This window comes from Daktulosphaira vitifoliae, unplaced genomic scaffold (assembly GCF_025091365.1).
Source record: "Daktulosphaira vitifoliae isolate Bord-2020 unplaced genomic scaffold, ASM2509136v1 Scaffold_2, whole genome shotgun sequence".
Classification (NCBI taxonomy): Eukaryota; Metazoa; Arthropoda; class Insecta; order Hemiptera; family Phylloxeridae; genus Daktulosphaira; species Daktulosphaira vitifoliae.
The window spans coordinates 13,321,644-13,334,130 of record NW_026099573.1 but is presented as its reverse complement, the minus strand read 5'-3'; the positions used below and the strand labels follow the sequence as shown (position 1 = coordinate 13,334,130).

The window sequence follows — 12,487 nt, the reverse complement described above, 5'->3', positions numbered from 1 at the left end:
AAAATTTGTCCTCTGGACTTGTCTTCACGGTGAAAATGGCTACCGAATGCTATTTTAGTGTGAAAATTTCTAGATATTATATTTTACATTTTTAACTTTATAATGCTATAACTTATTGAAAAGTGTATGGATCAACACAATTTTTTTATGGGAAATACTATTTTTTAATAATCCCTTTTTCATTCAGGATATAAATAACGAAATAGCAGATTTGCATCGAAGCGTTTTTTTTTTTTTTGATAGTGATTTTAATCACTGTCAGATATCATTATACTTGATCCAACTATGCCACGTCACCACTGTGCCGCGACCCCCCTGTGCTGGGTTTTTTNATCCAACTATGCCACGTCACCACTGTGCTGCGACCCCCCTGTGCTGGGTTTTTTTTTACTTATATACATTGGTCTACAAAAAATTCTCATCGGAATCAAATGTATATAATTTTAAATCAAGTTTTCGCATTGTTTTCAAATTTGAAATTAGATTTTTTCTATCACTTCTAAATTTTGATATTATTACTCATTAGTAGAAAATAAGTGTATTTCCAAAAAAAAATTGTGTTTCAAATTATTATTGATTTTTAGTATGTTAAAAATAATCATTAGTAAGGAATCACAAGTGAAAGTTTATAATAAAAAAAAAAAAAATGAATTTATTACCATAACTTTCAGCTAAACTTTCAAGTTTTGAAATTATTACTAATTATTAAAAAATGAGTATTAACATATAAAAAAAAAAATTAAAACTAAAAAAACAATTGTTTTGAATTATTCAATTTTTGAGAGTAATGTCTTCGACTATATACGATTTGTGATCGTTTGGTGTATTGTTCGTTAAAATCGGTTCAGTGAGAGCTGAGAATAAGTGATAACAGACACAGACACACACATAGAAAAAATAAACACATCATTGTAAAATTAATACCTTCTCAGCTCGCATCGAAGCTAAAATTAACTCTTTGATCTTATATAGAAAATTTCATTCACCTGTAACCATATTGTTAATATGTATTATATTGCTTGTATTGTATATTTTATGTTTATATTTAATGTATGTTTGTAATAAATGCTTATTTTAAATTTTAGGTTAAAATTGATATTTCGTAATGATTATTTTTAACATATTATAAATTATAATCAAATAATTATAAACAATTTTTTTTTTTAAATAATTTTTTCTATATATATACCCATTTTTTAATGATTAGTCATAATGTTAAAAAGTTAGAAGTGATAGATAAAATCTAATTTCAGATATGAAAAGAGTGCGAAAAATTAATTTAAAATAGTGATAGAAATAAACATTACCTATAGATTTGCATCTATCGTTTCTTATGATAGTGATTTTAATTAAATTCAGTTGTGTATTATAGACTCTGCTGCTATTTTTTATTTTTTTAATCTAAACTCAATAGAGTATAATACTGAGAGTATAAACAATAAGAAACAATGAAAAACAATTTTTTTTACTTTATAAATAACTTATTTTCTATTTTTATTTTTGAAAATATAATTTTTATAATTTAAAGAAAATGAGTTAAAAATAGATGGATTTGAAAAATAAATGTACAAAAGTCCTTATTGAGTCAATTATTCAATATATATATTAAATCAATTCTTTATTTCTTATTTAATTAATATTTGTTAATTTTTTTATGATATTTTTCATAAAATTATAAAAAATCTGATTTATTAAAGATCAGGATATACGTTGTAAATGACCTATGTAAGGTGAAACAAATAATTTTCCATTGTAGTTTTTGAGAAATGAAATTATGCTGTGAAATTCTATTAAACATCATTATTTTATTTGTTTAATTTGACAACTCTATTTCTCCACTTTTTACATAAAAAACTAAATAAATAATTTAAAATCATAACTCCCAAAATAACCTAATATTAAATATATAGATCCTTAAAATTCTCGAATATGAAGCAACAGCTGTATTTAATTGATATTAAACATTAGAAAAAACTATACAATTTAGATGAAAATCAAGTAACAATGATTTGTAAAAGTAAATTTTCTAAAATTTGAAGGTTTTAGTATAATTCATCAGTGAATGATGTTAACATAAATAAATAAATCTGTTACTAATTAAAAGTTCTAGTTATAAATTTGAAGTTATACATTAATATATACAACATTATGTATTTGATCTTCAGCAGTTCATATCAAATGTTTCAGTCTTATTATTATTTACACTAATGACTATTGATGGTACATCTTTTTTTTGAGGTTCGAAGTACTCCAAAATTTCTTCTAAAGATTTGCCTTTTGTCTCGGGTAGCAAAAATATACCATATATTGTGGTAATAAGACATACAACAGTATATAGGGAAAATACTGTTATTATTCCGAATTTTTCCAATAACAGAGGATACGATTTTATTGCTAGAAACATTATTATGTAGCCAGCAGAGTGAACAAAACCATTCATTGCTCCTATAAAATATTAATTATTTTTAATTTTGTAATATTTGATAAAATATTATGAATCGATTCTATAAAATTTTTGTATCCAAATTAAAACTTACGTACCTTTCACTTCAATAGGAAATATTTCTCCTGGTATACTCCAAGGGAGTGGTAATACTCCAAGAAGAGCACAAAAGGCACACGATAGAAATGCAGCAGCTCTGATAGATCCATAAGTTGGATTTAGCTCATTACCAAAAGCGTACATGGTTACTATTACCGTAGAAAAACTTAGAGTCATTCCAAGACCAGAAGTTACCAACAAAGTTTTTCTACCAACACCGGAAAGTAGGGAGTACACAATGTTACCCAAAATACGAGCGCCAAACATTAATGCAGAAACAGTCATACTGTCATATGGTACTCCACAATCGCGAATCACATCTACTGAGTAGTATATAAGTACATATATACCAGAGAATTGCTGACAAATGAACAACATTATACAATGTAACGTCGGTTTCCAGACTGACGGGCTAGTGTACACAGCAAATTTAGAATCTTTAGTTGCTTTAATAGGTGTTTCTTCAGTAACAGTCATTTCATTACTCATACCAAACCATTCTTTTGCTTTTTGAGCTTTTATATCCCATCCTTTTGCTTTTAACCAAATTGGTGGATCTGGCACGATGAAAAGTGAAACGGCTCCGAAAATAGATAATACACAATAAGTCATAGCTAAAGTCTGCCAATGGTAAAATATAGCTAGTACAGATACTGAAAGCATACTGAGGCTTGAAAATATTGTAATTATACTTAAAAATAAAGGCCGCAAGAACACTGGACATGTTTCAGCTGCATATAGAAATACAATCATACCCGTACCTAAAAATAGTAAATTATGATTGAATATTATAGTATAAAACAAAATATCATATCTTTAATCACATACTAAAAATTATTAAAACAAATCGTTTATAAAGACAAATTACGAGTCTGTGTATATCACATAAAACATTTAAAAAAAATTGTTTCTAATTTAATTCTGTGGTTAACCTTTAAAGCTAAAATGCCATAAAAATGTTTATTTATGTATAGCGAGTAGGACGTACAACGTAGTAATATTCTTCTGTATGCGTTATGGGTAAAAAATAGAGCACGTCCGAACACAACAAACCTCACCACTTTGTCTAAATGTTTAAATGATAATATTTAAAAAATATATAATACAAAACTGGTTTATTCTTTATTTAAGAAAAACAATAATAAACTCTCATTTAAATTCTTAAAGTTTTACCTAAAAATATTCTCTTTATTTTAATTTATTTCAAAAATCTAAGAATTTTTTTTTTATAATTGGTAGGAAATAAATATAAAAAAAGTTTAATTTATAAAAACATTTTATAATTAGATATTCAGAAAAAATGTATGCAAATTTTATATAATATATTTTTGTTTGAGTTTTCCTTAATTTCACTAAATATTTTTTTTGTAATAATATTAAAAATTTAGGTATATTGCATTTATACATCAAACAAGTGAGAATTTTTTGAGAAAGGCTTTTGAAATATCATCTTTTGTAAAGTTAATTAAATGTTTTAAATTAAAAAAATTATGATATTACCAATGGAGTATCCCAATATTATTCTTGCTATTAATATAACTTTATAACTTTCTGCGTATGCGAGTATTCCCCAGCTCAAAATTAAAGGTATGTATGTGATTTGTAGACTTTTTCTTCTACCTAGTTTATCTGTGATTATCCCAGTTAGTAGCAAACCAAACGGGCCAACAATATTTGGCACACTCGCTAGAAATTAAAAAAATTATACTAATTTATATCTACTTAAACTAGAAGTGTATCTTAAAGAAAAAACTATTAATAATTAATATTTTTTACGTTATTTCATCATTATACACCCAAATTGAAATTAATTAATATAAGACTATGATTATCTATTATTAAAAACTGAATAAGTTTTATCACTTTTATTGCAATGGTATTCCCAAATTCTTTAGTGTTTAAATACTAAAAAATCTGTGACACGTATTTACATTCCTTAAGTTTTATCGTAACTCTTAAAAGTTTTATCTAGAAAATGAATGTTAAAAAAATAATAATGTGTCCTATACTTTAAATTTACATATTATTACCAATCCAAGAAGACTCTTCAGTATTAAGCTGGAAACCAGATGGAGAATCTCGAACTTGGGCTAATAATATACCAGAAAACACAATTGCCGAACCAACAACAAATTCATGAATACACATAAGCCAATTGCTTAAAATCTACACAAAAAACCATTTGAAAATTAAATTGAAAAATTTTTATTACATAATTTCACTCACTAGTTTTATATAAAAATGGAATTTTTTGCTTTCCATTTTTTATGACCTAAATTTTTTACTTAAACAATGAATGTTATACAACAGTGTGAAGTTAATTTTCTTGTTAAACATGTACGGCAACGTCATCTATAAAATGAACATTTTTTTTTGAAATGAATAAAAACTTCATATTACTTATACTTGAAAGAAAACCACTTGTTAAAATACACGAATATAATTTAATTACATTTACATAGTTGTAACTTAATACATGTACTAGTATTAAAAGTACAGTAGAATTCTGATTATCCGGCACGTTCGGGACCGGCTTCGTGCCGGACTATCGAAAATTCCGGTCTATCGGGCGGTGCCTTTTCCTTTTAGTTTAGGCTTTGCTATAAGAACAATTTAGGTTAATAATTAAACTAAAAATACAGTATGCAAATACAAAAAAGTTCGTTTTACATTTCATATAATTTATGTGCAAGTACTGTAATACATATTTCATTTAGATTTAAAAAAGTCATTTTGTCTTTTTGTTTTCTTGACTTTTGGCGTTTAGTATAAAATTTATATCTAATAATTATAGAGATCAACAATTTCTGAAGCACTGTAGCTATTACTGAGACACAGTTTACTACTTTGCAAAAGGACACAAAACAACAACGCACAAAAAAATTGCGAAGACGCTTCGTGATTGATTAACTGTACTGCACTGCACCTGTATTTGTTGTGATAGCTGAGACTGGCCGGCCGCTAATTGTTTCCGAACAATACTGTTGAGGCCGTGTAATACAACTTCCTGTTATCAAATTTTAAGCGCGCGTTCAGTGTACTCGGACCGGTCTAATTTTGTCATATGTGTATATATGATAAAATTAGACTGGTCCGAGTACTACTATGTCCACTACTACGTATTGTTGGTTATTAGTTTTTTGCTCTATTGTAAATTCGTCCGGATGATCCTGAATACCCTGAAAACTTCCGAATGATCGTTTTTATTTGCTTTCAAGGCATTTTTTTGGAGAAAACCAAAATGTTTACAATTTTCCGGAGTGATGCCGGACTATCGGACTTCTACTGTATAATGTAAAGTTAATTAAAATTTTTAGTTAAATAATTTCGATTTGATGTAATAGAAAAAATTTGAAGCTAGATTCAAACCAGCAACGAAATTTCTTATAGAATTCATATAAAAATTGTTAAAAAGAAAATTATTGATGTCCTGTGTAAGTCATTTGAGATGAATTTCGGACGTTATGGATATATAAATTAGCTCTTTCGTTCTCAGTATAAGTGTTCAATTTTTAAAATACTTTAAGAACGTTATACACTATTTCATACTGTAATTTAGTCTTCAGTATTTAAATGTTCCATTAATTATGGTTTAAGTAACTGTTTTCATTCACTAAAAGTTTTATTACTATAAAAAATTTTAAAATGTTTAGTACGACTATAGAAAAAAATAACTTAAAATATTTTTACACATAAAACATTTTGTTGTACAAATAACATATTTTTACCTGATTAATTTTAAGTGGTTCAGTCTCACACATTTTTATAAATATTCAATTATGTTTCCTAATAAAATTGCACTTAGATATTAAATTATGATGACATATTTATCAGATAACTAATAGTTGAAATAACTTGTAGGTCAGAATTTGCTAATTTATCTAATTATTAAAATTAAAATTATTATTATTTATACATCCATTAATAGTACATATAGTATAAATAATTGTAAATGTATATTAATATGTATTAATTATATATTGAATATATAATTTACTATTGAATATATTATATTCAATAGTAAATTTGGAACTTCGATTTACTTACACATGAACTTCAAAATCAATGAATTCTTTACATAAATTTATAGTAAAAAAATAAATAAATCACAATTTATAAAAAAAAAATTTTTGAAGCAATTAAAATAAAAAAAAATACAAAACTAATCGGCTGTCATTTTTAATATTAACAGTCGGAATTTAACATCATGACTGGATACTATAAAGCTAGTCTTGTAAGATATAACACTTAAAACATTTTATACATTGAAAATAAGATATTTTAGGCGATTTATGAATAAATCGATAACGAAGTAGTAATGATACCAGATAATAAATACTACACAGTCAGTATTGATTGTTGTACTTTCCATTGAAATTATAGAAATGAACCATAGTATTTGTTATTATATCTTTATATCACAAACCCTATGAATCATTTACTATGGTACATTTAATTTGAATGTATTAATAAAAATTTTTTTTTGTATTTTATCTAATAAAACTATTAACACTTATAAAAATAATACAAGGAATAACGAATATAACAACGAGCAATTCGTCGTAATCTTGTTAATATTTTTTGTATTACAATTTATTATGAAATATAGAATTGAGATAAGACAAAAAATTATAGTTATTGATACAAAATTCTATAATAACGAATTCTAAAAATAATTGAATAATATAAAGATTTGCACATTATATAAATAACTGAATATTCAGTTGCAAATTACAAATTATATGTTTTATATATATATATATATATAAATGATAAAATTATACAATACAGTTGTAAAAGTATTTCTGTTCGTAGTATTATTTTAATTGTCAATAGTCAATTAAGTCATAATGACTTGTCTATTTTACATTGTATGACTTATTTCGTAATTTATTATTCTAAACATTTTGGATATAAAAGTATTAATGTATAAACGATCATTAAATTTTAATTTTTAGATTTTTAGACAAAGTTAAAATATTGTTTTTATTGTCCTGGATAGTTCAATTGGAAGTATTTATTTAAAAAATATACAACATAATATTAATTATTTATGAAGTGTTTAAAATTATTTTGGTCCAGTATATATTTTTATAGTATATACAGACATGTATCTTTGTGTTGATAAATACACTGCTATTAATAATTGTGTTATAAAATATGTATAACACTATTTTCTATAATATATTATAGAATGCATTATTTATTGTACAGTTAACATCATTAAGCTAGTGTTTTATGGTAGCTATATGTTTTTTTAAGCATAATTAATACATTTTTTTTATATTATATTAATATTAAATTATTATTTTTTCAAGTCGTTACAGAATTATTTCTGTGCTTTTTTTGCGATAGCTTGGCGTACAAATCTATTGATTTACTTGATGATTTTTAAATACATATTTCATGGCGAATTAAGTTGCCTATAACGTTCTATTGCAGATACGGCATTCTTAAGATTGTCCTTACATTGAAATAAAGATTCTTTTGACGGATTTGTTGTTTTTGTAATGTCTTCAAAACTTTGGACAGCGCAGTTTATTTCAGAAATTACGCGATTGTCTATCGGATCGTGTATGCAACTTAATTTTTTTCGTTCATTTTCCAAACATTTTAAACGACGTATAAGAAAATTAAATTTGCTTTTACAGTCTCTGGTCTGATAATAATCATTCATTAATTATATCATACGATCATTAATGAGACTAAATAAATAATTATTAGCATTTAGAGAAAGTCGCTTTTGCTCATTAATATATTATATGTAGTTATGGTATTAAACAACATAGAAAAAACAAATATATTGTGAAAACAATATTATTGTATTATTTTTTTCATTTATATTAACAAAATTATTAATTAAACTAATTTTTTAAAAAGATTATATTAACTATTGGGGGACTTCAGTTATTTACTATTAAAAACCTAATAGCCGTGACGGGGTTAGTGGACATCAATATAGTATTAAAATGTGACAATGATTAAAATACCTGTCTTAAAAAATGCTTCAGAGTGAAGCTGTTCATTGTGTTTTATTTTTAGTAGACATTTTTTGGATTATTCTACCTACAGCACGATCGCGCATAAAATAAACTGCTTGAAAAATTATTGTTATATTAATTTTATTTATTTTAAAATCGATGTTTAATAACTTAGTATTGTAGTTAGTACAAAAAGACGAAAAGAACTTTAGATTATTCTCACCTTTGTTAGTTAATTATATTATTTAATAATAATATCGAAAAAACCTGTTTATTAATAAAAACTGTTTGAATTTTAGGTGTTTTATTATAAAATATATATTATTTGATATTAGGCCAAAAACAGTACGTTATAATCTTGTTAATATTTTTTGTATTAAAATTTATTATGTTTTATAGAATTGAGACAAGACAAAAAATGATATTTATTGATACAAAATTCTATTCTTAAATTAGGTTATTTATTATTACACTGTTGCTATTCCTATTTTTAACAAAACACGAACAAAGTATGTATGAGGAGAATTAGAGAAAGAAATGTCAGAATTAGAAGAAGATATACAGCAACAACTGGATAAAACTCAATCTGAAATAGAGAATGAAATTATTGAGCCCCTCCCAAAAAAATCCCAATTAGATGAGAGTTCAAAAAAAAATGATGAAAATTTTTCTATTTTTTTATATAGTTTTGTTTTTTTTACGATATCGATATATTGCGTATCGGGAACATTTTTTTTTTAATTATTGCAGTATAACATCGCAAAAATCAAGTACAATATAGATATCGAAAAATATATCGTTGACGAACCCTAATAATTAACATTCAAAATCATATTTTTTTTTGGAAAAGAAGGTGTTTAATTGAAAGTTTCCAAACTGAAATTTCTCCACTTATATGACTACATTCTTTATGTAAATGTATAATAATTGAAGAAAAACTTGAAGTATATAATTATAACAACACAAAAAACGGTGATATTTTACACAAATATAACATTTTTTAATTAAATTAGGGGGCCGTTTATACAAAGAAGAAAAGTCGTCGAGACAAAATATATTTTTGACTTGTAATAAATTATATAATCTTTTTTTTAATATATTTTTTTAAGGTATAGTATTCCGGAACATTTTTAAAAGGTTAATTCAAAAATTAAATTTTTTATGCGAAATTTACTGTCAAATTCTCCTTATAAAAAGGAAGAGTCAAATTTTCAAAAAAAAAATATGATGACCATCGCTTGAAGCTATGTTATATTAAATTTAAATGTTTTATTTGCTTGATAAAAAAATATTTAAAATCAAATAAAAAGTTTAAATTAATTATAAAATATTTTTTTTTAATTAATAAAACATAATTACTAACAATTGTACAAGTAGTAATTTTTTTCCATTATTCATATTAAAAAATTATGTCGAATCAGAATTATAAAATAAGAATAAGAATTGTAAAATACAATTAAGTTTGTTTCGATAACGATGAATATTTGCCAGATATTTAAAATAAGGCGCCTTGAATACAAGGTTGTAAATGATACTATATAAAATATAATAATATTATTATTTGTAAGTGTCCATATTATTAATATAATATAGATCTACAGTTTTTCCATATAAAAACTTTGTCTTTTACAAAATCAGTATAAATTTTACACCAGACTTTATTTAATTTTTGAATTATTATTTCTTAGTTTTTATTTGAAAAGTGTAATCGCACTTAAAGGTTAAGTACTTTTTAATAATAACTAAACAGGTAATTTACATAACAACTATATTGACACCACTATCTATATTACACACATTTAAAAATAATACATCAAGACAATATTTTTAGTAAATTTTAAAGAAGTCAAACAATTATTTATAAAAACTAAAAATCAATATTTTACAAAATATAAAAAAAGTCCTTGGAGAATCGTACAGTTAAAAATTTTCTTTATTTTATAATCAAGTAGTTTTTTAAATAATTTTTTTTTATAAAAAAAAGGTATTAAATTTTTTTAACTTAAATTGAAATGTATTTTCATAAATGTTTTATTTTTATGTTCGAAAAATAAAATATTAAGTTTAATTATTATTATAATTTTTGAAGTATTCAATTTTTATTTTGAGAGATTTTTAGAAATCTATTTAGATGAAATCGTTATAATTTTATACAGTAAATTAAATATTTTTTTTATACATTTTAAATGATTAGATAATTAAGTTTTAAAAAATCTAACCTGCCAATACAGTGATCTTATTGGTTTGAAAAATCATATAGTAGATGATTTACTTAAATATTCATACACATTTTTACCAAAACATTCACAAGTAGATATGTTGCTTAATAAGAATAAAAAATACATAACGATTGTTTTAAAGTTACGTTAATGTTGAAGGCTTTAATAGTGAATTTTAACTGGCTGGTAAAAATGATTTAATTGTGTTTAAATAATAATTTAATTTTTATGTTAGCATTGAAATTACCTATTTCTATTGTTATTAAAAATAAAGTGTAAAAAGCAAAGCGAAATGAGTATTTGTGTTGTAATGAGACAAAGTTTAAAACTCAAAATAATACCGTTTCGTATTACGTTAGAAATATTTGGTATGCTTTTCAACTAATGTTGTGAGACAGCCTAGTATTTCGAGTTTGCTCATTGTCTTTGTATCTATTATTTTAAATTTAATGAGATTGGAAAATATTGGTTTAATATTTATAACTATTCAAATATATCGCGTAATTAATAGTGTAATTTATTTGAATAAGCCCAGTCAATAATTTAAAAGAATATTATTCATTTACATTGATAAATAAAAAAACCCAGCACAGTGGGGACGTGGCATAGTTGGGTCAGTATAGATTTAATCTGACAGTGATTAAAGTCGCTATCATATGAAACGCTTCAATGCAAATCTGTAGACTGTGTTTAATTCTAAGAAATTGGTGGATAATTACAAAAGCAACATCAACTTCTATTTCCTTAATTATATCCAGATTGGTAATTCTTAAATTAAAAATATAAAATATAATTTTTATAATTAATTGTTTTCAAATTATTATTGATTTTGATTTTTAATATATTAAAAGTAATAATTTTTAACCTACTTTATTTCGTCCATTAAAGTGAAAGTTTATAATAAAAAAAATGAATGTATTACCATAATTTTTAGCTCAACTTGCAAGTTTGAAATTGACATTATTAAATAGTAAAAAATGGTATTGTTAAGATTAATATGAGGTTTGCAAATTTTATGATTACTATTTACGGTAAATTTATCAGAGAAGAACAATATTTTTTGCATTTTTATCGTAATAGATCACTTAAATAAAAATCATAGTAATCATTTCTAATAAACTTTTGGTTTTTATAAAGATTCTACAATGGAAATATTCAAAACTTTTTTAATTTTAATAATTTACTTTAACAAAAAGAACCAATAAAAAAAAAGTTGTTAAAAAGATTTACTCAATTGAGCGTATTATAAAATTTGATTATAATTGTAAAAATCCATCGTTAAATTCAGGTGAAACTAAAAATAATTTTTTTTTTAATTTATGATTTAAGCAACATGTTAAAATAAAATTTAGAATATTATAGACTGGTAGTAGCACACACAAATAGAGTTAATAAATTAATAAATTACAAAGTAAAATTATTTACTTTTGTAGTTGAATACTTTTATCATATCTAATCTAATTCGACAGTAAATACTTTAAAAATATTAGAAATGAATGATTTTAATTGTTTGTATGAAAAAAGCTGGTTGAGCTACTTTTTATTTGAATAAGGAAATTTTTTTTCAATTTTTAAGGGTAATATCTTCCATTAAATACAAATTGTAATTATTTGATGTATCGTTGAAAAAAGTAGGACAAGTGAAGGTTGAAAAAATGAATCGCAGCCACACAAAAAAAAAAACACATAGTAAAATAATATTAACACGAATAAGAAATTTCTTCTCTTGAGAGGACACTACAGTG

The 12,487-nt window shown here is 23.9% G+C and overlaps 1 protein-coding gene across 4 annotated transcripts; it reads right to left on the bottom strand.

The window, feature by feature from the left end:
* Positions 1 to 1,920: 1,920 nt before the first annotated feature.
* LOC126897871 (facilitated trehalose transporter Tret1-like) lies at positions 1,921 to 10,925 on the bottom strand. 4 transcript variants are annotated; one of them, XM_050671806.1, is made up of 7 exons: positions 5,213 to 5,451; positions 4,995 to 5,142; positions 4,769 to 4,894; positions 4,573 to 4,708; positions 4,043 to 4,228; positions 2,542 to 3,303; positions 1,921 to 2,445 (listed from the first exon to the last, which is right to left on the bottom strand). In XM_050671806.1, exons 3-7 carry the CDS (start codon positions 4,802 to 4,804, stop codon positions 2,162 to 2,164), a joined length of 1,404 nt encoding a protein of 467 aa, XP_050527763.1. In that variant the 5' UTR covers positions 4,805 to 4,894; positions 4,995 to 5,142; positions 5,213 to 5,451; the 3' UTR covers positions 1,921 to 2,161. The 4 variants fall into 4 exon arrangements, with proteins under 4 accessions (XP_050527763.1, XP_050527759.1, XP_050527761.1 ...); XM_050671802.1 differs by lacking the exons at positions 4,995 to 5,142; positions 5,213 to 5,451 and adding an exon at positions 10,743 to 10,925; XM_050671804.1 differs by lacking the exons at positions 4,995 to 5,142; positions 5,213 to 5,451 and adding an exon at positions 6,590 to 6,752.
* Positions 10,926 to 12,487: the final 1,562 nt, after the last annotated feature.

What these genes read in the sequence shown, in the direction of transcription:
- LOC126897871 (XM_050671802.1), bottom strand. Translation starts at nt 4,804, where the DNA reads ATGGAAAGCAAAAAATTCCATTTTTATATAAAACTA. An exon ending in TGAAGAGTCTTCTTGGATTG is followed by an intron (nt 4,229 to 4,572) that starts GTAATAATATGT and finishes TTTAATTTCTAG; the next exon opens with CGAGTGTGCCAAATATTGTT. An exon ending in ATTTCCTATTGAAGTGAAAG is followed by an intron (nt 2,446 to 2,541) that starts GTACGTAAGTTT and finishes AATATTTTATAG; the next exon opens with GAGCAATGAATGGTTTTGTT.